The 23715-nt window shown below is 33.2% G+C and overlaps 2 protein-coding genes across 6 annotated transcripts in view; one reads left to right on the forward strand and one right to left on the reverse strand.

Moving 5' to 3' along the window:
- LOC144957760 (uncharacterized) overlaps positions 1 to 4475 on the reverse strand; it is a 44952-nt gene extending 40477 nt beyond the window's left edge. Inside the window, exons 1-3 of one of the 2 annotated variants that reach the window (XM_078889160.1) lie at positions 4385 to 4475; positions 1183 to 1313; positions 1 to 431 (exon numbers count right to left, since the gene is read on the reverse strand). The exon at positions 1 to 431 is cut by the window's left edge and continues 1094 nt beyond it. In XM_078889160.1, the coding sequence (XP_078745286.1) occupies positions 1 to 418 (418 nt within the window). In that variant the 5' untranslated portion in view covers positions 419 to 431; positions 1183 to 1313; positions 4385 to 4475. Of the gene's footprint in view, positions 432 to 1162; positions 1314 to 4384 lie in introns of both variants that reach the window. The other variant, XM_078889159.1, reaches the window with a different exon arrangement.
- Positions 4476 to 6184: 1709 nt separating this feature from the next.
- The window catches only part of LOC144958042 (uncharacterized), a 39235-nt gene continuing 21704 nt past the window's right edge, over positions 6185 to 23715 (forward strand). For 2 of the 4 annotated variants that reach the window (XM_078889624.1, XM_078889625.1), the window contains exons 1-11: positions 6185 to 6334; positions 11704 to 11944; positions 12258 to 12405; positions 12824 to 12904; positions 14210 to 14929; positions 16410 to 16505; positions 17570 to 17722; positions 18547 to 18877; positions 20242 to 20552; positions 21246 to 21813; positions 22571 to 22617. In XM_078889624.1, coding sequence (XP_078745750.1) covers positions 11849 to 11944; positions 12258 to 12405; positions 12824 to 12904; positions 14210 to 14929; positions 16410 to 16505; positions 17570 to 17722; positions 18547 to 18877; positions 20242 to 20552; positions 21246 to 21813; positions 22571 to 22617 — 2551 coding nt within the window. In that variant the 5' untranslated portion in view covers positions 6185 to 6334; positions 11704 to 11848. The remainder of the gene's footprint in view (positions 6335 to 11703; positions 11945 to 12257; positions 12406 to 12823; positions 12905 to 14209; positions 14930 to 16409; positions 16506 to 17569; positions 17723 to 18546; positions 18878 to 20241; positions 20553 to 21245; positions 21814 to 22570; positions 22618 to 23715) is intronic. The other 2 variants (XM_078889626.1, XM_078889627.1) reach the window with 1 other exon arrangement.

A 23715-nucleotide genomic window follows, 5' to 3' on the forward strand; every position in this document is an offset into this window, starting at 1 on the left:
TTTGTGGATAGTCATTTTCAGAATTGTTTCGATTGGAATGAGAGCTTTTTGGTGAATGCGAGGACAAATCCTTTGTTGAACGGTCCTCTGAACTAGGGGCAAAGTTTGATTGTGAATTCATTTTTGAATTCGCGGATTGTGGTGCTCTTTCTCGTGACAACCATTTAGGTAGAGTCAGCCTTCGCGGTTTTGCTTTGCCAGCTAGACGGTTTAGCGTGGAGCTTCCATTGTTTGAGGTTGAAGTTGCGCTAAACTCTTTTTGACGAACGCGCGATTCATGTCCTGGACTCGCAAGAGGGCGGTTTGGAGAGTTCTGGGTTGTGTGACTGTTTAGTTGCTTCTTGCGTTTTGGAGAAGCGTCGATTGATGAACCTTGTGGAAAGTTTTCTTTGGTGTTGGATTCGCTGCTTTCAGACATTTTCTTTCCTTTTCTGAAATATATTATCATTTTATATCGGATAAACAAAAGAAGAAGAAAAAATGACACGTAATTTGATTATTTGCTGCTTATATTAGTCTCTATTATCCAAGCAAAAATTATATTTATTTAAAAAATTTGATCTTTTATATAGTGCAATATCCACTAAAAGTCCTCAAAGCACATTCAACGGTCCCTCGCCAACAGCACCAATAGTGTAGGACGAGACATGATCATCATCATCATTATTATTATTATTAACATCATCATCATCATCATCATCATCATCATCATCATCATCATCATCACCATGATCATTTTCATCATCATCATCATCATCATCATCATCATCATCATCATCATCATCATCATCGTCGTCGTCGTCGTCGTCATCATCATTATCATCATCATCATCATCTCATCATCGCTGTTGGGGCCATAATCTTGATATAGATATTGTGGGTCTTGCACACAATTAATTTACTTCTACGTAGCTGCTCATTTGTTATAATTTCTATTGTAATCGATGTTAATATTGCTTTAATAAAAAATGCTCACAGTTCATAACTTAAGTTGCTGTTGTGGTGATTATTATTGTTGCTCTCCCCATTTGATTGTCGTTTTATTTTTGTTTGTATCGTCTGTTTTTGTTTTGTTTTTGGTTTGTTTATTGTTATTTGTTTTAGGGGGGGGGGGTTCTTCTATTTTTTGTTGGGACGGGGATATTGTTCTTATTTGTTTTACCGTGAAATGATTGGTCATACATGTAGTAGGTTTATATTGGTGCCCTTTGTTGGAGGTGGAGACCAATCTTTGGGACGCTTGGCGCTTGTCCTTCAGTCATTTTTCCGATTCACTTTAACAATGCATTTTTAAAGGATGGTTTTATTTTCAACTGAAAACAAAATTGAGGAAGAGAGAGAGAGAGAGAGAGAGAGAGAGAGAGAGAGAGAGAGAGAGAGAGAGGTGTCTGTTCAATGTTATAGTTATCATATAACGTTATGACAAGTGTAACTAAATGACAAATTGCCATATTTGTGGACAATAAAGATCTATTATTATTATTATTATTATTAAAAAGGATAGATATATGTATAATATACACCTCGCAAAAATAAATATTTTGAATTTTTGAACCGGTTTGATTTTGTAACAACAACGAAAAAAAGACAAATCAATTATTATGTTATTTTTGCTACACGAGTGTACAATATTTTCCAATAATCACAATGTCTAATCTTTAATTGATAAGAGCTCCCCGATTTCCTACCCTTCACCAAAAAAGTTTCTGCATTCTGTTGTGAGTATGTCCACCTCTGGTCTTAATGACAAACTTCTTCTTCTTCATTGTCCTTGTAGTCCTTCGGAGCCATTATGGCCATGCGTGCCGCTCAGAAAATCCAATACCCCTGAAAATGTTTCTCGACTCTCGCAACCCCTTGACAATTTACGATATACTATGGGGACCAAGGTCGAGCCCATTTTAAGAATGCAGCCCCCCCCCCCCCCCCCCCCCCCCCCCCCTCTAAAAAGTGGTTGTTATATTCATGGTTTGAAGTATGTTTTTTTTTGTTTTTGTTTTTAATTTATGGCCCCAGAGTCGGAGTTTAGTAAACCAAATGACAACTTGCCATTATTGGACAATAAAGATTATATTATTATTTTCTGTGGTCTTCCCAAGCTCGTGCTGAGATCTATATAGCTTCGATTTTAGTGTAGTCTTCTCATGCCAAGTGGCCGCTCTTTGTTCATTGTACTTTGCACGATCCTGCAAAAACATGTGTGGCATCCTGCTTCCCCTCCCCACATTCACAAATTAAATGTCTGTTCCTCCAATCTAAAATCTCTCCGACACATGTTCAAAAAAAAAAAATGATATGAACCACTTTCCAAATAAAACATGCTTTGGTCAAGATTTTGACATGTGGTGATTCACTACAGGGTTGCCAGATTAATTTCAGGCATTCTGCCAACTGGATAAAAAAAATCTGCCAAATACCACAAAAATCTGCCAAACCGTACTGTCTATAGTACCCCCTTTGAAAACTCATCAGTTTTGTTAAACAAAAAATTCTCAAGGCCGATGTCATATTTTTTTTTTCGTTTCCCAAGTTTAAAAAAATCACTAATACATAAAAATTGCCATGGAAAACGTGGAGTAGACCTATACATCCATCCATAGGCCTCGGAAAATAAAATCTGCCAAATATCTGCCAAACTGCCAAACCGATTTTTCTCTGCCAGACGACTTCAAATTCTGCCAAAAAAAAGGACATTTGGCAGAAAATCTGCCATATTGGCAACCCTGATTCACTAGAGTAACTCTGTACACGAAATTAAAGTGACCTCCCTGTTGATATGTGTACGATATGATGTTCTAGCATTCTAAAAATATATATTGAATTGTAACTTTTATATATGACGGGGTCATAAACTCCTTAAATAATCGACTTTTTGATAGTTTTCGCAAATATGTGCACCAAAATATGGATAGTATGCGCTTGGCTAAGAAGCTCATAACATTGCCATCCGGAAGTATAACGGACCAACACACAAAACTGTGTGTATCCATGAACGTTTATAGTCGGGTTAATACAGTTCAGTGAGTATTACTCATAAACACGATGGCAAAAAACAATAACAAAGACGTGAGTGACGTCATCTTCGAACTATCTATAGATGATTTTATCGTGTGTTATACGTTTATTGAATATTTAACATTTCCACACACACACACGATGTAAAAGAAAAGATGGACATCATCTGAGAACAAAGAAACATAAACTACTAATGAACTTAATGCATAAACATAAACATCAACATATAAATTAACTATGCATAACCCTGCGGATTATAATGCTTTCAGTTTCAAGTGAATTTCTAAAAGATTTCTTTAAAATCCAAATTATGATCATTAAGGCTGAATCGACGTTAACTTATTTGAAGGTCTGATAACCCAAATGGCTATTGGGCTCATTGTTGTAATAGAAATACTCTCAAACCAACGCTAACTATTCTCCGTTGCAACAATGTTAAATCAGGCCCATTATTGCACTCAGTTATCAGACCTTCACATATGCACCTTGGGGCACCTAGGGCTTAATCACTACGAAACGAGTCTTAATAATAATAATAATAATAATAATAATAATAATAATAATAATAATAATAATAATAATAATAATAATAGACTCTTATAAAGCGCACGGTATCCTCAACAATGAGGCTCTTGGCGCTTGAAATTACATCAACACAAAACAATATTTAAAGTACATGACATAAAAAAAAGAAATGCTGTCAATGATTTCTTGAAAACAGACAATGGTTTGGATTGTCGGATGTTCTGTGGAATGGTGTTCCATACAGACGGACCAAAATGAGACAAGGACCTTGTTCCTTAACGAGTCTAGGATAAATTTTACTCTTGTCTTATCTTATTATAAAAGCTGGGATAATGTATCCTTTCAATACCCTATAGCCCTATACATGACATGTTAAGAAATTGAGGAGCAGGCACCAGTGTAAGACAAAGATCTGAACAAGTGTGTATGAAAGATGCCAGACAAAGCAAGAAAGAAAAATACAAGACCTTCGTATAATGGTGGCAGGTTTGATCGGTAATCAAAAGGTCTGAGGTTCGATCCCCAGTCGAGGTAGACTGATTTTTTAGGATGTTTTTTTTTCTTGTATTTTTCTTTCTTGCTTTGTCTCGCACCTTTCATGCACGCTTGATCAGTTCTTTATACATGACAAGATATTGAAACAATCTTAATAAATCACATTGGTTTTTGATTATGACAAATATTGATCATATTCATCGTAGCATAATGATAGGAGTTCAATTCTTTCTCGATCAATGTCTTAAATTGGCCAACAGAACTAGCGTTTTATTTTTAGTGTATTTCAAATGTAATGTCATTCCAAATGTTTAATGATACAAAGCATTCAATTTAAAAAGTTACTTACATTAATTTAATTTACATCATTAATCATGATTTACAAAATGTTTGTTTATGTTTTCATCAAAGTATTAGTATTAGCTTATTCCCCCCATAATGATAATGATATCTATTGAACGTGTCTTGAAGATCAATATAATTTGGTGCGATTGTGTTTTATTTTCTCTTTAAATTTCACACCGACACTTTTTTGTTGGGGGTTTTTTAATAGGAGATAGTAGTAAATTATTATTATTATTATTATTATTATTATTATTATTATTATTATTATTATTATTATTATTATTATTATTATTATTATTATTGCTATCATTATTATTATTATTATTATTATTATTATTATTATTATTATTATATTATTATTATTATTATTATATTATTATTATTATTATTATTATTATTATTATTATTATTATTATTATCATTATTATTATTATCATTATTATTATCATTAATAATAATAATAATAATAATAATAATAATAATAATAATAATAATAATAATATTGATGATGATGATGATGATGATGATGATGATGATGATGATGATGATGAATAATAATAATAATAATAATATTGATGATGATGATGATGATGATGATGATGATGATGATGATGATAATAATAATAATAATAATAATAATAATAATAATAATAATAATAATAATAATAATAATAATAATAATAATAATAATAATAGTTACAACTGGAATAGATATGTCTGTCGCCTTTGGATACCATCAATTGCCAATCCTTGGTAAAAATTATAAAAGGAATAGTTCTGGAAGATAAAGTTAGATTAATCCGATTCCTCATAAGTGAAACCTGGATTTCGACCAATATAATCGGTGCCTCAGAGGATAAATCATTCATTGGCAATATCGGTACACCACAAGGAGACAATTTGAGCCCTGTTTTATTTATCATTTACCTAGAAAATGCTTTAAAAGATGTAGATAAATCTGTACACTCGACCCATTTACGTATTGAAAAGGAATTCCCCATGGAAATTGCATATATGCAGACGGCATTGACTTTATTGGCTTCAAACAATTCAGTGTAACAGACATCCAAAAAGCTTTACAAAAACACCAACTGTATGTTAATACTGACAAAACACATGTAACATTACTGTCAAGGAAGAAAGATGATGGAGAAACATGAACAAAGTAGAATTACTAATTGGAGACAAGGAAGACGTAGAAAGAAGAAAAAGTTTATCGACAGTTGCACTACATGAATTATTATTATTATTATTATTATTATTATTATTATTATTATTATTATTATTATTATTATTATTATTATTATTATTATTATTATTATTATTATTATTATTATTATTATTATTTATTATTATATATATCATCATCATCATCATCATCATCATCATCATCATCATCATCATTATTATTATTATTACTATTATTATTATTCTTATTCTTATTCTTATTCTTATTATTATTATTATTATTATTATTATTGTTATTATTATTATTATTATTATTATTATTATTATTATTATTATTATTATTATTATTATTATTATTATTATTATTATTATTATTATTATTATTATTATTATTATTATATTATTATTATTATTATTATTATTATTATCATCACCATTATTATTATTACTATTATTATTATATTTATTATTATTATTATCATCATCATCATCATCATCATCATCATCATCATCATCATCATCATCATCATCATCATCATCATCATTATTTTAAACGTGCACACAATATTGTGTCTTTCTCTATCTTTAATCAGTATAGAGTCACTTCAAATTTCTTTTGCGGAAACGGAATGGAGAATGATTGTTTTTCCAACAAGAGCTAAACACAACTCTTCTTCTCTTCAAAAGCTTAATTCTCAGGAAAGTGCCACTCCTTTGATGCAACTTTTGCTGAATGCTTAATGGATTTTAATTCCTTGTTTAATGTGTAAGTAACTGCCCTTAACCTTCGTTGCAGACGCGTGTAAATGATAGAATGTTGCGGAGTACCAATTGTCTTGGTCTTGTCTTGGTCTTCTTGTCTAAAATCTCTAGCCTGAACAGGGCCAGAACTGGACGAGACCCATCTCATTATTATTATTATCATTCATCTCCTTAAAAACTGCTCTGTAGTCTGTACCACATTTTGTTTGTTAAACAAAACTTCATGAAAAAATACATATGAGTTAAACATACACCATAAGTACCATAATGGCTGTCATTATTTAGGCACTTTGATAACTCCAGTCCAGTGGCCGCCGATAGGCTCACTGTGTGAAACTCGTTTTTTGGAACTTTATTTTTGACCCTTTACTGTGTTGGTCACCATGGCGTTATTTGTGAACCCATGTGACTAATTTTGGTATCATTATAAAGGGCACAAAACAAGCTTTCTAACGGTGTATTTCATTCTCAATTCCTGATTGTATTTCTCAGAAAACTTATGTAATAAAAATTTATAAATTTTTGAATTATAACATTAAATTATGGATACATTTTAATTATACTTCATACATCGATAGACAATTAATTGAAGAACATCTCTGCCAAATTTCATAAAAATTGATATACTCGCTCATTATTTTATTTTTTTCCGCCACCAACCCCACTTTTTAGGACAAAAACCTCATATTTTTTTCCATTTTCGTTTATCATTAATTTTTTCCAAACTTTCCATACATGAAAATGATTTATATGAAAATAAAGCTTATTTTCTGATCTTTAATATGATATCTAACTCTTGCCATTTATTTTTTAATTGAAGCAAAATTACTGAAAACAATAAGTGGGCCATGTTGACTGCAAGACTCAAAATTTCCCGATCGCCGCGAGATGCTGGTTTTGAGGCAGCAGTGAGATCACAGATTCTCTCTGTAAAGTTGACAAAAAATTTCAGTAGAAAAATATAAATAACTCTGGAACCGTAGGTCGTAGAGAAACAAATAAGGTATCAAATTTTATGTTTTTTCAAGTCCCATCCCCCTGACTGAGTCAAATCAAGATATTTTGAGTTTGAAAATTTTATCAAAGTGCCTACATTATTCCCAGACGCCTGTCTGGGGATAATAAAAATTCGTTATCCCCAGACAGGTGTCTGGGGATAACCAATTTTTGTTATCCCCAGACACCTGTCTGAGGATACTATCCCCAGACGCATGTAGCAAGTGGGCAGAAAGATTTTATGCAAAATGCCAAACTAGGCGTGAAAAATACCAAATATTCTGGAAAAAATACTAGTGGTTGTGTCCCAAAACAGTTAATATATCAAGTGATATTTAACACAAGATGAAAGTAAATAGTGATCAAATGTCAAATCCAGCTCTTTAAAAAAAATATTTTAAAGCAAATGGATCAATGAAATTTCTTTTGTTACTTTGATCTGAAAACGTCAAACTGGCAATTCGACTTTTTATTTTCAACCAGGAAGAAAGTTGTTAATCATCAAATCTGTTCATAGTCCACCAACCATTTAAATTTTCATTACCAACCTACCTGTTAACTTTATTGATCATCTCTTGTTTCTATAATTTGCTCATTCTGGCCACAATTTTGGGGACGACCGGGAATAATTTTTATGTCGCGGACGAATTCCTAGGCCATGGTGTTGTTCGCCCCAAAGCCCAAACCCCACACTTGTTATTTTCCTGTCTGCTTCGCACAAAAAAATACAATTTAGTATCACACGTCCACAAAACTAGATCCAACAACATATTTTTATTCGAATCAGAGATGAAAATAACTACCGTACCAAAACAAGGAAGCAAAAATGGTGGAAATATGTTTAGCTCATATATGAATTTAAAATATTCCGATAGCGGTGTGGATAGGCAGCTCAGTGGGTAAGGCCACCTTTCATTTTACTCCTTTTAGCTGCACAGATTTGACCCAGTCGCGACCGCCCCCCATCCCCCCCCCCCTCCCACTCATTTTTTTTTTTTACTTTTCTTTCTTTCTTCCCAATTGATTTTCATTGTTTTCACTTTTGTTCCGAGTTCCGAGCAAGAGTTTTTTTTTAATCAGTTGAATTTTTTATTTCTCCGATAATATTATTTCATTATTTAATTTGCTCTAGATCTATTATTGTTTTTTTTTTTTTTTTTGTTTTGGTCAAGGATACTAATAATAATAATAATAATAATAATAATAATAATAATAATAATAATAATAATAATAATAATTGTAATATTTGTTATTATTATTACTATTACCATTATAATCATTATTATATTATTATCAATAATAGTATTATTTTTATTATTAATACGCTTATTATCATACTATTACTATTATTATTATTATCATTATTATTATTATTATTATTATTATTATTATTATTATTGTTAACACTATTCCCTGCTCCGAGGGAAATCTCTCTTTTTCTTTTTTTTTTATATTTTGACCTAAACCTTAGAGTTTTTTGTTTGCTAAACCTTTATGTAAATGTTCCGTTTCTGAGCATGAATTTCTTAAATTGTTTTTATTTTTAAAACAATTATTGTTTTTATTTTTAAAACAATTATTGTTTTTTTTCTCCTCTATCTGACCATTTGGTCGCTCTCTGAATATTTCTGTTTGTTTGCTTTTTAATTATTTATTCTTTTTAGACACTATTTGAGATCGGAGTGGGGACGAATATATTTGCTAGAAACTAGAAAAAACAAGAGAGAGAGAGAGAGAGAGAGAGAGAAAGAGAGAGAGAGAGAGAGAGAGAGAGAGTTTAATAATAAAAAAAAGAGGTGGGAGGAGGATGGATGGGACATTTATCCCTTTCAACGTTCTGTAAAAAGAAGACGGAATTTAAAAAAAAAAAAAGTGACGTTACCAGGATTCGAACCCACGTCGATTATGGTCAAACTTCCAGGGCAGACGACTAAACCATTCGGCCATGACACCTACTTCGAAGTCGACGCATATTGTGTATATGTAGTAACAACTGATTTTAATGTTGGTTAATTTTATGTTTTTATAGATATTTTATTAACTTTCCTTATTTCTATGTGCATCTGGAAACATTCCATATTCTGGAATGTGGATAATTGTTTAAAAGAGCGGAGTTTCAAATATGCGTCTGGGGATAATAAAAATTCGTTATCCCCAGACAGGTGTCTGGGGATAACAAATTTTTATTATCCCCAGACAGGTGTCTGGGGATAATCACAGCGGTACCATAATATCCTCATAAATAAAACGAGACACTCGAACTCGAATGCGAATGCGAAGTAGAAACAGAAGTAGAATAGACCTACTTTGGTAAAAAGTTCAAATTGGATTGGGCTCAATTAAACCTATATCATTATAAAGTGCTTTTCAATACGATTCTAACTAATGATACCAAAATTGTGAAAATCAGATAAGCAGAAGAAAAGTTATGTTGGTTTAAATTTAAACCTGCCTGGGGATAATGAAAATTCGTTATCCCCAGACACCTGTCTGGGGATAACGATATTTCGTTATCCCCAGACACATATTTGAAACTCCGCTCTTTTAAACAATTATCCACATGCACATAGAAATAAGGAAAGTTAATAAAATATCTATAAAAACATAAAATTAACCAACATTAAATCAGTTGTTACTACATATATACACAATATGCGTCGACTTCGAAGTGGGTGTCATGGCCAAATGGTTTAGTCGTCTGCCCTGGGAAGTTTTACCAGAATCGACGTTGTGGGTTCGAATCCTGGTTCCGCCACTTTTTTTTTTTTTTTTTTTTTACATTCCGTCTTCTTTTTACAGAACGTTGCAAGGGATAAATGTCCCATCCATCCTCCTCCCCACCTCTTTTTTTTTTTTTTTGTGCAAGTCTATTCTTTTCTCTATTTTGTTTGGCCTTTTGTTCCATTTCTGAGCATGAATTTCTTAAAAATTTTTTCTTTTTAAAAAAAATTTTTGTTTGTTTTTTTTCTCCTCTATCTGACCAATTGGTCGCTCTCTGAATATTTCTGTTGGTTTGCTTTGTAATTATTTATTCTTTTTAGACACTTTTTGAGATCGGAGTGGGGACGAATATGACAGTTTGAAACTAGAAAGGAACCAAGAGAGAGAGAGAGAGAGAGTTTAAAAAAACGTAGTGTTTTTATGCACCTCCGTTGACGGTGTATCTTAACGGATCGTTTTTATACACCTCCGTCACGCATGCGCATTCCACCCAATTTCATTAGCGATATTGTGTTTCTTCATTTGGACATGGCGAAAGTTATATTGTGACATCTGTAGGATGTCTTTGTTAATAAATTTATATAAAAATATTAATAACTTAAAAAATCGAAATATAAAACCAGAAAATAGAAGTTGCATTGAAGGTAAAATAATGTTTGAGAAAGACCTTATTAAATGTGAAGAACAGTCAGGTGGCTCCGTAGCGCAGTGGACAAGGTGTCAGACTCCAACTTTGAAAGTACCGGGTTCGATTCCCAATGTTGACCCTTTTTTTTTTTTTTTGATTTTCTTTCTTTTTGTTTGCTTTTTTTTCTTTCTTTTTTTTTTCAAAAACTTTTTATCATGTTTTTTAAAAAAAAACTTCGATTTTAATTATCTAAAATGATTTATTTATTTGAGATCAGTATTTGTGTGCCATGTTTCTTTTTACTTTTGATTTTTTAAATTATTGTTATTATTCTTTAATTTATTATCATTGTACATCGGTAATCACTAAGCAGCGTGCTAAACTACAATCTAAAACTATTTAAACCTCATGGACGTATGCAGCAACAACTTTACCATCACCGCCAATGGAGGTGTATAAAAACGGTGCGTTTTTGTACACCTCCAACGGAGGTGTATAAAAACGCCACCTTAAAAAAAAGGTGGGAGGAGGATGGATGGGACACTTTTCACTTGCAACGTTAAAAAAAAAAAAGTGGCGGAACCAGGATTCGAACCCACAACGTCGATTCTGGTAAAACTTCCAGGCCAGACGACTAAACCATTCAGCCATGACACCCACTTCGAAGTCGATGCTTATTGTGTATATGTAGTAACAACTGATTTAATGTTGGTTAATTTTATGTTTTTATATATATTTTATTAACTTTCCTTATTTCTATGTGCATTCGGAAACATTCCATATTCTGGAATGTGAATAATTATTTAAAAGAGCAGAGTTTCAAATACATGTCTGGGGATAACAAAATTTTGTTATCCCCAGACATGCGTATATTATCAGAACTTCCACTATGTTCAAAGGAATCAAGTGTCTAATTTTACTTATATTCTTCTTGTTTCAATGTACACGCATTTCATAAAGTATTTCACTTGAACTGACATTGATAGGCTGCAGTCGAAACATATATGTTTTATTGCAATATATTGCAGAATATCATCAACAACTACTTTGACTTTGCAGATGCCCAGACCGTCAACTCTCCAATTATCTTGACACAATTGTCATTTAGTCTAGAAGTGGAAGGGAGAGGATCTGAGGTGCTGGTAGGGCAGCAATTTTCTGTACATCAGCACCATGGAGGATGATGATTTGGCATCGACAGACTCCCCAGGAGATGCTGGACCCATGGCTTGGGTCCCATCTCCTACTGTTGTTGGCACTATAAAACAGGTATGTGGTGATTGTGAGGAAAATCCAAACTCAGAAAAAGAAGTGTTTTAATTTTAAGAATTCTATATTTATAGATAAATAAACAAATACATTCATAATATAATATTCTGGCAGGGCGGTCTCTATAAAAATTAGTTTCATAATTTTTAGATTTGCCAGTAATTCTGTTTGTTGCAAAATTTTAACTTTGTCTCTACAGGACAGTTTTAGTTCTCTCCCCCCCCCCCCCCCCCCCCCCCCCCTCACCTCCCCAACCCTATTAAAAAAAAACAATTATATAGAATGAATTGTTCATTATTCTCATCACCACCAGAATGAGAGTAGCAGTGATGGTGATTTAGTCATGGTGAATACAGAGGCAGAAACGGGTGCCAGCATTGATTGTAGTCCACCGGCAGGAACCAGCAGTGACATGAACTTCATCATCGTGGCAGAGGCTGCCGCTGAAGAAGCTACCAGTGGTAAACCCTACATATTTATTATTGAAACAATAATGTCAGGAAACAAGAAGAAGAGAAGAAGAAAAGAGATTTTCGTCATTTTAATCATTCTTTAGTTCATATTGAAATTTATTACTTTGTATTTCAAGTTTCTGTCTTCTTTGATTTCTGAGAAATTCATATTTTGTGACAGTTGTTAAGAAGATTAAGAACACAAAAGTAATTTAAAGAAAATATTTTCAGCATTGAAAGTAAATGAAATAAAGATCATTGTTGTAAATAAGTTAAAGAAAATACTTTTCAAACTTTAAACTAAGATATAATGGAAACTACTCCGTTTGGCTTTTAAAATATAGAGGATGTTTAAACAAAATTTGCACTTTCCTTACAAATATATATATACCAAAATAAATAATTTTCATATTAATTTCATTCTCAGCTTTATACCAAAATCTGGACAATACTTGGACACCTGAGGATATAGCAACTGTAGAGATGGAAACAGCACAGGACTTTGATGGTAGGTTTGCATGTTTGCCATTCTTTGGCAATATTTTGGGGCAATTGTTGGAAAGTTTATAAGTCTAAATTATGAAATATGAAATTAATCTGTTCACTTATCTTGCTTTTTATGAGGACTTGGCCATCCCCAGTAATGAACGTTATCAGACTAATAATTAAAACAATGCTTAACAGGTGACTTGTACTTCATGAAAAACAAATTTTGGTCACTGGGCTTGCTGGGGGCAATAATCAACTGTTTCGTCATCATTAAGGACATTTCAAGAAATGCTTTAAACATTCCTGGGTGGGATCTTCTGACCTCCCATGGTGGGCAAGAGGTTACTTGCTGTATCTTCTATATCTGTTTTCCAACTTGCTTTCTGTCTTTGTCTTAGAATGATGAGATTACTTGGGTTTTTTCATTCTCTTGTCTGAGTCCTTGCTGGGGAGGAAACAGTCAAATTTATAGTTAAAGTTTTGGGAGATGATATTTTTTCTTTTACTTGTCAATCATCTCTCTCTCTCTCTCTCTGTTAACTGTTACGTATTGTTATTATTGTTGTTTTGAATGTGTAATGTAAGTATTTGAGTGTATTCTTCTTAATGGGATCCTGTGCTTGTGGCTGGATAAGACTTTTAGGTGATCTCATTCTATGCACGATGATAGTATGCTCTTGGACTCTACATCTGTTCCCTATTTGTACCCGTCCCCTTTGTCTTACTTTTCTTTCATTTATACTGACGCTGGAATAACCTTAAATGTGTTGCAAGCGCTCTAAAACCTTTCAAACAAACTAGCACTTTAAAAGTGCATTAAGGTACTATTGCACCATTGAAAATCTTGCATTTGAATATAACTGGTCTTTTTTAGAATATACAACTGGAGTGATTGTAGGGCCACAAAGTAATACAAATGCCATTTATATACATTTTAATTTAATTTTTTTAAAAACAACTTATCTCTGAATGGTGATACTGATTTTTCTTTTAAATTATAATTTGTGTGACTTGTGGTCTAGTCGTATGACACAATTTTTGGACTGGTAGGTCCCAGGTTTGACTCCCTCTCTGAGCAGCACAAAGTTGAATCCTTAGACAAGGTTCTTTGTTCACATTCACATATTACAATACTTATATGTAAAATGAGTACCTGGCCATTAATAGCATTGTCTGTGTTGAAAAAAGTTGTAATATTGCCTCATAGGCTTCATTCATATCTGCGTGTTTAGTGGAATTGCACTATATAAATGCTCAATTTTTCTTTTTTAATTTCTACTTTAGTTTTTTAGTAATGGAGTATTTATTTTGTTTCTTTCTGAAGAAGTTGACCCTAGCTCAACAAGTACAGTAGAAGCTGCTCCGATCATTGATGGCAGCATGTGCACCATATTGAATCATTTGTCTGACTTGTCTGATGATCCTGTGACGTCTGCAGTGGAAGATGACCTTGACCGTCGACAATCTTTGTCAACATCGTTTTTGTCTTCCTCATCTGCCTCCAGCCCTATTTCTCCTAACGATGCACGGAATGCTGTGGCAAGAACGTCTTCCGAATTATTGGGTAGGCGTAGTAATGACTCCGGAGACGAAGCCAACTCGGCAAATTTTATGGCATTTGATGGCGGTAGGCGAAGAAGTGGACGGAGACATGGATCAAATTGTCTGGATTTTAGTACAGTTGATGGTAGCGACCAAAGTGGTTTAGATATGTTTACCGATGGTAGCAATGGATCTGGATCGACGTCGCGTCTTCAACTAGGCCTGTCGATTGTACCATCGCCACATAATGATAATGGCGAAGAGTCTTTGGAATCGTGGGAAGATCCTGATAATGCCCTGAACCCGTATCGTCTGTTCAATTTACCTCAGCCAGGAGAACAAGTGGTTTCGGGTTCCCTATCATCATCAGCATCTTCGTCGTCTTCAGGTTTGACATTAGGAGGACCTTCGAGTACCAGGGTAATGGTGAGACATCATAGTGTGAGATCAAATGACGTGGAATCCAGCAGTAATGGATACGGTGCTTTCCCCATTGAAGTAGGTGAGTGGTTAAAGAGAATTCTCATGCTTTGCAGGCCTACTACATTTATGCAGGTTTTATTGAATTGTATTTGACGTTTTTTGGCAAGCAAAATTTTATTTTTCATCTCTATATTTGAAGTTAATTTGTTTGAATACTGAAGAACTCATAAAAATGTTGGGAATGTTCAGAAATGGATATATGTACATAAAATGAAGAATCCTACATAAATTCTAAAGCATTAGTGATTGGTAACTCTTTTTAAAAGGGATGGGAATATAGCAATTTAGGTTGGTTCAGATTTTCTTTTTCTTCTTGAAATTAGGACTTTGAAAATATATTTTATTATTTTTGTTTGTTTGTTGCCCTGTGCAGGTCTGACTATGTTGAGAGTTGCTAAGAAAATAAAATTCATTTATATATATGTATATATATATATATATATATATATATATATATATATATATATATATATATATATTATATATATATATATATATATATCAATAGATACTTGGTGTGACAATTTCATACGGCTAACTGTCCTGATCAAATCGGGACTGTCCCAATTTTGCAATATGAGAAAAATTTTAAGAGAAAAAAAAATCTGACTGTATATATATATATATATATATATGTATGGGAATGACCCTTGCATGTCCCAGGGTTATACTCTTTTTTTTTTTTTTTTTTTTTTTTGGACTATCAAATTAAATCAAGGAACAGAAAACTCTTTAAATCTAGATTTTATCATATTATAGTCCACACATACCACTGTTTTGGATCATATCACGGTATTGTGTGTTACACAGACCTGCCTACTTGTAATATTAAACATTTGTAATTTTTAGAAGATAGAAATTTTAGTCTATTTAGTTAACTTTAAAAATCAACAATTTAACCCTCACAAGGATTAACTCTCTCCTTACCAGTCAATTTCACGATTTTCCCCAAAACTTCACACCCAACTAACACAAAAATATATTTTTTCTCACTCAAACACAATAGCAGTAAGTTCTTGCGATACATAATTTCTGGAGCAAAACATGCTCTACAACACACTGTTAGTTTTCTTTAAATGTTATGATATACAAAAGAAATTTGAACAAGAAAAATGTTGGTTGTATCGTAATGAATGTGACGATTTTCCTATAATTGGTAAGGAGAGGGTTAAACAACACTTCAAAATCCCTCGAAGTATGTAAATGATGTTTGGTATGAACTTTTCATTTTCATTCAGTTTTAATTGACTTAGAGATGCTCATGAAGGGTGGCCTGACTTCCTCTTTCCTTGGGGTGTCCATTGCAGAGCCTTCCTTGTCAATGTTTTGGCAGGTCTGCGACAGATATGCCCAAACCAGTGCCATCTTCACCTTTTTATTATAAGACTCCATGAGAGGATCATTGCTCTAGCTAAAGGAACAGTTAAAAAAATTTTAATTTATTTATAAAAAATGAAAATTGTCATTTATTTTCATTCATTAATTTTTATAATTTTTAGGTCCCAATCAGGGAGGTGGTGATGATGAGACCCAGGCTGTTGCATCTTGTCCATTGGATACACATCACAGTTCTCATCCTGAGGAATTCTTATCTGGTAAATGAATAGATTAAATGAAACAAGCACGGGTTACTGAGATGATAATAATAATAATAATCTTTATTGTCCAAATAGGCAATTATGGTTAGGTTACAGCTCTTGTAGTAGGCGAAAAAAGTAATTAGAATAGTGGTAATAATGATGATAATAATACTGATAGTAATGATGATAATAAGAATAATATAATAATAATAATAATAATAATAATAATAATAATAATAATAATAATAATAATAATAATAATAATAATAATAATAATAGTAATAATAATAATAATAATAATAATAATAATAATAAGAAGAAGAAGAAGAAGAAGAATGATCAGAGAATAGTGAGGATTGAAGAACCATGATTGCCACCGACATTTCAATAATTGAACGAATAGAATATATAGTGTAGTTTTTAAAGTTAAGAGAGAAAGTTTTGTATTCATCCTCATCTTCTCCCCTCCCCCTCCCTCTCCCCCTTCATTTAAGTAATATCAAGTGTGTCAGTGACTGGATGGGTAACAATCATAAAGTCTAAGGATATAATAGGACTGCCGTTATTTGTTATCCCTTAAAAACAAAGCAAAACAAGCTTATAAATAATATAATATTTGTTATCCCCTAAAAACAAAGCAAAAGAAGCTTATAAATAATATACTATTTGTTATCCCTTAAAAACAAAGCAAAACAAGCTTATAAATAATATAATATTTGTTATCCCTTAAAAACAGCAAAACAAGCTTATAAATAATATAATATTTGTTATCCCTTGAAAACAAAGCAAAACAAGCTTATAAATAATATAATATTTGTTATCCCTTAAAATCAAGGCAAAACAAGCTTATGAATAAAATATAATATTTGTTATCCCTTAAAAACAAAGCAAAACAAGCTTATAAATAATATAATACTTGTTATCCCTTAAAAACAAAGCAAAACAAGCTTATAAATAATATATATGTTATCCCTTAAAAACAAAGCAAAACGAGCTTATAAATAATATAATATTTGTTATCCCTTAAAAACAAAGCAAAACAAGCTTATAAATAATATAATATTTGTTATCTTTTATAGATCCAGCGGCTACAGGCTTCCATGAATATGGCAGTGGATACACCAACGGCCCTGCTGCTGCTTATGAAGACGGTAACGTCATCGCTGCCTATCCCCCATGCCCCATCGATGTTACAGAGGAGTCTGTTAATTCCATGTTCCCAAGTCTTTCAGGTGAGGATTTTGGAGTGACATAATACTATAAAAATGACTCGTATAACTCATTTAATTTGGAATTGGACTACATTTTGTGCAGAGACAATTACAGTAACATTATTATGAAAGTTTATTTTTTTAAAAATTATGCCTTTTCCGCCACAACATCGTAAGATATAGTCGCCTAGGCATTCCACGAAGGAATAATGATAACTCATCAAACAAGATGTCTGATGTGAAAAGGAATCACCCATGTTGTCCAAGTGAGCAAATTGGGGGCTAATAATCTTGCTCAAGGGAAAAAATGAAAGTGCCTGAAGTGGGGCTCGAACCCGGGTCCTTTTTGGTCACAGTCCAATGCCTTAACCACTCAGCCACTTCGCATATATTTAGAGCATAATTAAGGAAAATATAAACAAACTGTGCATCTGCTCTTAGACTTACCACTCTGATGTAGTTTATGTAAAACATCATTTTATAATAATAATATATACTTTATTCATAAAAAAAAGAGTGGAAATTCGTTCACAGACGAGGCATGCATGAAAATGTATAAACACAAAGTTGAGAATCTATGGCGACAATGTATACATATATGATATATGCAAATGCACAAAAATGTAAAAATATATAACCAAGAACCAATAGCAACACTTTATATATATATATTGTACTCAGATAATGATAACTTATTAATCGATAGATAAACTAAATTAACTGTTCCTTAGAATATCTACTAAATAAGTGTCCAAAACAAATTCCCCTTGGCATGATACTAGTTTGATTTCTCGAGGTGGTTCACTTATTGGATTTTGAGAGTTCTTCCCCTTGTCTATTGACAGAAATGATGACAACAGACGATGCCGACATGCCGTTTCACCGTCGAGCAAACGACCAATCAATGGAGGACATGGTGGAGACAGTGTTAGGTCATGGCGACATGGCCTTCAGTTTCCCCATTCCTAGACGAGGACCGAAGAGATCTGCTGCTATGGCCAACAACAATAATTCTAGCTACTTTACTAGAAGATCTAATCCTTCGTCTTCCTCCACCCCTATCCCTGCTAACCCTGCCACTAGTTGTCCCGAGCCATCGGCCAGCCACCAAGAGAATGGTCTGCATAATTCTAACTCATCTTCTTCCTCTGGCCTGCCTGTGAAAAGAGAGCCAGGGTATGACTTCTGAATTTATTTATCGTGGTTTTTATGCAATATATACATGCCGAATCTTACGAATTTTTCGTAATTTTACAAATTTTAGACACATCGAATTTTTAATTCTAAGTAATACTTTAATGATAATAATAATAATGATAAGAAGAAGAATAAGAACAACAACAACTACTCCTACTACTACTGCTACTACTACCACTACCACTACTACTACTACAACTACTACTACTACTACGACTACTACTACTACTACTACTATTACTACTACTATAATAATGATGGTAATAATAATAATATTGTGGTTGTTCATACACAATTTCATAAATTACGAATTTCCTTGTCAAATTACTAAAAATTGACATTAAAATTACTAAATTTGAAGTTTTCAATTTGGCAAGTCTGGCAATATATAGGATTTTCAAGCCTAATTGATATGAGTGTTCAATATCTTTGCTTAAGCTCAGTGATCAGCTACCTCATTTGGTCCAGTAATTTCACAAAATAGATATAATTATCATGGCAAAATTGGACGTTTACATTCTTTCCCAAAGAAGAAGAAATGACAAAAGGGTCTGGTAATAATGCCACCCTATCTTGTATTATCCCAGATTTCGCTTTTACATAGCTCAATATCCACTAAACGTGCTTAAAGCGCTTTACAAATGGTCCCTGACAACTATACATACAGAATGAGACATGACGCCTGTTAAGCAATCTTACAATTATTTTTTTTTGCCACCAAAGATAATGCTGTAAACGGTAGGTATTCTTATTTTACACATGAGTGTGGTAAGAGAATGTGAGTAAAAAATGAGTGTCATACCACTAGACTACATAGCTGCACACAGTAGTCAGTAGTAGCTAGATGGCAAGTTTTATTGGTTAATTTATAACAAATATTGTTATAATACATATTATCATGGGACTAAAAGGACTTGAAAAAGTATTAAATTTAACATTTCTAAAATGCTTTGTCTCAAGGGATATAATCTACTGGGTTTTTAATTTTATTTTGGTCTTGTTTACATTTTTTTGGATTGTTTTGATAGCCCATAGTCAATTTGTGTGGCTATGTGGTCTATTTGTATGACTATTTACTCACATTCTCTCACCATACTCCGGTGTAAAACGAGTACCTGTCTCGTTTTACATGTTGTGTGTTGCTGTTGGCCAGGAACCCTTTGTAAAGCTCTTTGAGCACATTTAGTGGATATTGTGCTAAATAAAATCTCAATTAATTTTTTAAAAATAAATAAATAATGATTTTGCTTTTTTTAACTTTGTATTTTTGTATTAGATTGTTGAACTCATGTTCCTAATTTGGGATTTAAGGAGTCATTTTCATTTTGAAATTTATTTCTCAGACAAAAAGGCCCAAGATCATGCTCTGCTTCGTCGTCGTCATCTTCATCATCATCACCATCATCTCCACCCCCTGCATCATCATCATCTAGATTTCAACAGCAACCAAGCACACAGCATGCTTCAACCGAGAATGGTTATCGTACTCTGGATCCAGAACCAGAGGGTTGCGTTGGAAAACTTCCATCATTTCTGGAACCAGATCATCCTGCTGCTGCTGATGCTGTTGCTTCTGCTGCTTCTGGGTCGACAAGAGATTATCACTCTGTACAGCAAGGCGGACTATCTACTTATCTTCCAGGTACTAACATAGGTGAGAATAAATTGGATGCGATACGATCAGTTTTATTTATCCATGATTTCAAATAATTATAATAATAGTAATAATAATAATAATAATAATAATAATAATGATATAATAATAACAGTGATAATGACAATGATAATAATAAAAATAATGATAATAATAACAATAATAATAATATAATAATAACATTAGTGATGATGATGATGATGATGCCATTTACATCGATTGTGTGCTGTTACAAGCAGGAGTCTTTCGGCACAATTAACTGGATATTACGATGTATAAAAAGTAGTTTTATGGAAATAGGCTTTATGTTAGAGGGTCCCAGTTGGTTGGAAATTTTATGGGTGTTACAATGTAGGGAATTTGGGATTTTCACCTTCCTCTGCTTTCAAGGGACCACACCGTTGGCATACAGTTAGTTCAAGTTTTTCTTTTAGGGCTTTGGATGTGTGAGTCTCTTTCCTGAAAAACATGTAGTTAATTTGTTCTTTTGTAACCAGTGTAAGTAGACATGAATTTCTAGAATGAATGTAGGGTTGGATCTAATTTTAGGACTCCCAAAATATATACAGATTTCATTTTGCTGATTGTGATGGGTCTGCTGTTATGTATGAAATAATTTTATTTATTGCTAATTTGTTTTGCAATATGATTTTTAATTCTAAAATATTTTTCAAATATTTCATTCTATTAAAGATGCATCATCTACATCTGTTTCAACGACTTCGGTTTCAAGAACTTCATCATCGTCGTCATCAGGACAGGATGAAACCATGCCGTTAGACATGAAACCTCCTGCAAAAGTTTCACCCGTGTCACATCCTAGTTGTAGCAATGACAATGAAGTTAGTGGTGGAACTGCTGATAGTGCTGACGTGATGATGGTTGTTGAAGAAGATGGTGGTGAAAGAAGCCACCACAACTCAGTGCCAACACCATCTACAAATACCTGGGTTGAGGAAGTCACGAACCAAGCATTAGCATCGACCATGGCACTGCAGGAGCAACAGGAATCGTCCTCATCGTTGGCGACCCACAACACGGAGCAAGAGATGGTAGCAGTGGAGGTGGAAGAAGAAGGAGGAGGAGGAGTTCGGGATGGACAGATGGATGTAGCAGAGTTAGACGGAGAGGGGAGGAGTGGTGTTGGCAGCAGAGGCAGGGATCGTCCCGGTGTACCTCCAAACTTTGCCGTGCCAGATGGAGGCGTTGTCATTGTGGAGGAAGAAGACAGTGACGTGGAAGTTGTAATGGTTGAAAACAGGTCAGTAACATTGCAGCAGAAATAATGCTTTTACAAAAGTAGTCCTTCTTCGCCATTCGGCCCATGGTTTATACAGTGTGAAATGGACAATAGCAATTGCCTGCTACCCTTTGCTAGTCTATTGCAAAGTACTTTTTGCCAGATCCAACAAACTCAGCTACCCAATCACTGCTGAGTGGACAGGGTAGTCAGATAAAAATCTTGACTGCACCCGGGATATATGTCGGTCCCTTTGATTGTGAAGTGAGTGCTCTACCAACTGAGCTATTGGGACCAGACTCCCAGAAATAATGTTAAATGATAACTTAATACTGTTAATGATAAGCGGAATAAATTTCAAAAAGCTTATGATGTTCTCAGTCTTGATTTTCTTCTCTTTGGGGACGCTTTGGTTCAAGTTCTCAATGTGAAAGGTTTGTTGTAACCTTTTGAACAAATGGGCCAACCCTTTTATTTTCTCAATATAGACATTTGTAGGGCCTGTGGAGCTTGATATAATATCTCGGTTTTGGCAGTTTTAAACATTTTTCATTAACAATTATTGTAACCTTTTGGATAACGTGTTCATCAACCACGACATACTTTACTTAAGATTTAACAAACCCATATACCTAACCACTGCTTGTTTACAAATCAGTACTGCCCTTGCCAACTAATGAACTATTTTATCAAAACTCAAGATACCAAATGTGAGATTTTAAAATTAAAAAAAAAATTCTTCTCTTAAATTACTTTTTTCTCATTTTTCCTCTAACAGGAATACTAATCCAACTGTTATCGTAGATCTGACAGAGTCTGATGAAGGTAAGCTATTCTGTAAAACACTAATTTTCTTGTTGAAACTCTATATAATCCACTCAAAGAAGGTGCCCGAAAGCTGTTTTGTCCCCCACGAATGTAAGGAATACAGTCCATGACAATGGTTTGTCATCCCTTGGATAAGTTCCTGGTCTATTATACTCTCTGCATAAGCTAATTTGACCCAACTGTCCAGTCTTAAGATAGGCTCTGATAAATTGACCCCCCCTTCTCCATCTGCTCTCGAATTTTTTAGGATTCGAAGAAGCTGTTTGCTTATAGATCAAGTGCCAGTTGAGTTATTGGGACTCTTAGTTTTGACTTTTAGGTGTAAATATGTCCCGGTTTCTATATGCTTTTTTTGTTTATAGTTTTTGAAATTTATTTTAGTTGCGGTTGTATGTAGGAGCCAGATATCACTAATTTTTTTGGGTTGATTTTTATTGCTACAAATGACGATGTGCAGCTAGGTTTCGTCTTATTTGTGTTATTTTGTTAAGTGTAAGACATTTTAACCCTTTCCACTCCTAACCAATAATAGGAAAATTGTTACATGTCACATTTATTACAATACAGGCAACATTTTTCTTCATTCTGAATTTCTTTGTACATGACAAAATTAAAAGAAAAAATGTTGTTATTATTATAAAAATTGAATTGTGTGTTGCAATTCTCATTTTCTTGTTTAAAAAAAAAAACAACATGTATTGCTTGAACTTACTGCTTTTGTGTTTGAGTGAGAGAAAAAAATCAATGTGTTAGTTGGGTGGGATGTTTCAAATCTCAAATATGGCAGGTAAGGAGACAGTTAAAGATCCAATGAATTCAACAAAGTTTTTGGATTATTTTCACCGTTTTATTGGATTTATTTCAACTAATATACCATTTTGATCCTTTTTTTTTTTTACGCACCAAATTTTATGCGTAGTTTAATATTCTGCTCTATTCTGCACGCCTTAGTTACCAAACAAATGCATCCTTTTGTTTACATTCCAAGTTCTTATACAGAAAGGACATGCTCATTGTTTTATCCCTTGCCATCTATTTGGGTTTTTGAGTATAGTATTTATGTTTTATTTGTTTTTTGTTGTTGTTGATATGGCC

This window comes from Berghia stephanieae, chromosome 12 (assembly GCF_034508935.2).
Source record: "Berghia stephanieae isolate SIO BIC M18660-M18661 chromosome 12, UCSD_Bste_1.3, whole genome shotgun sequence".
Taxonomy (NCBI): Eukaryota; Metazoa; Mollusca; class Gastropoda; order Nudibranchia; family Aeolidiidae; genus Berghia; species Berghia stephanieae.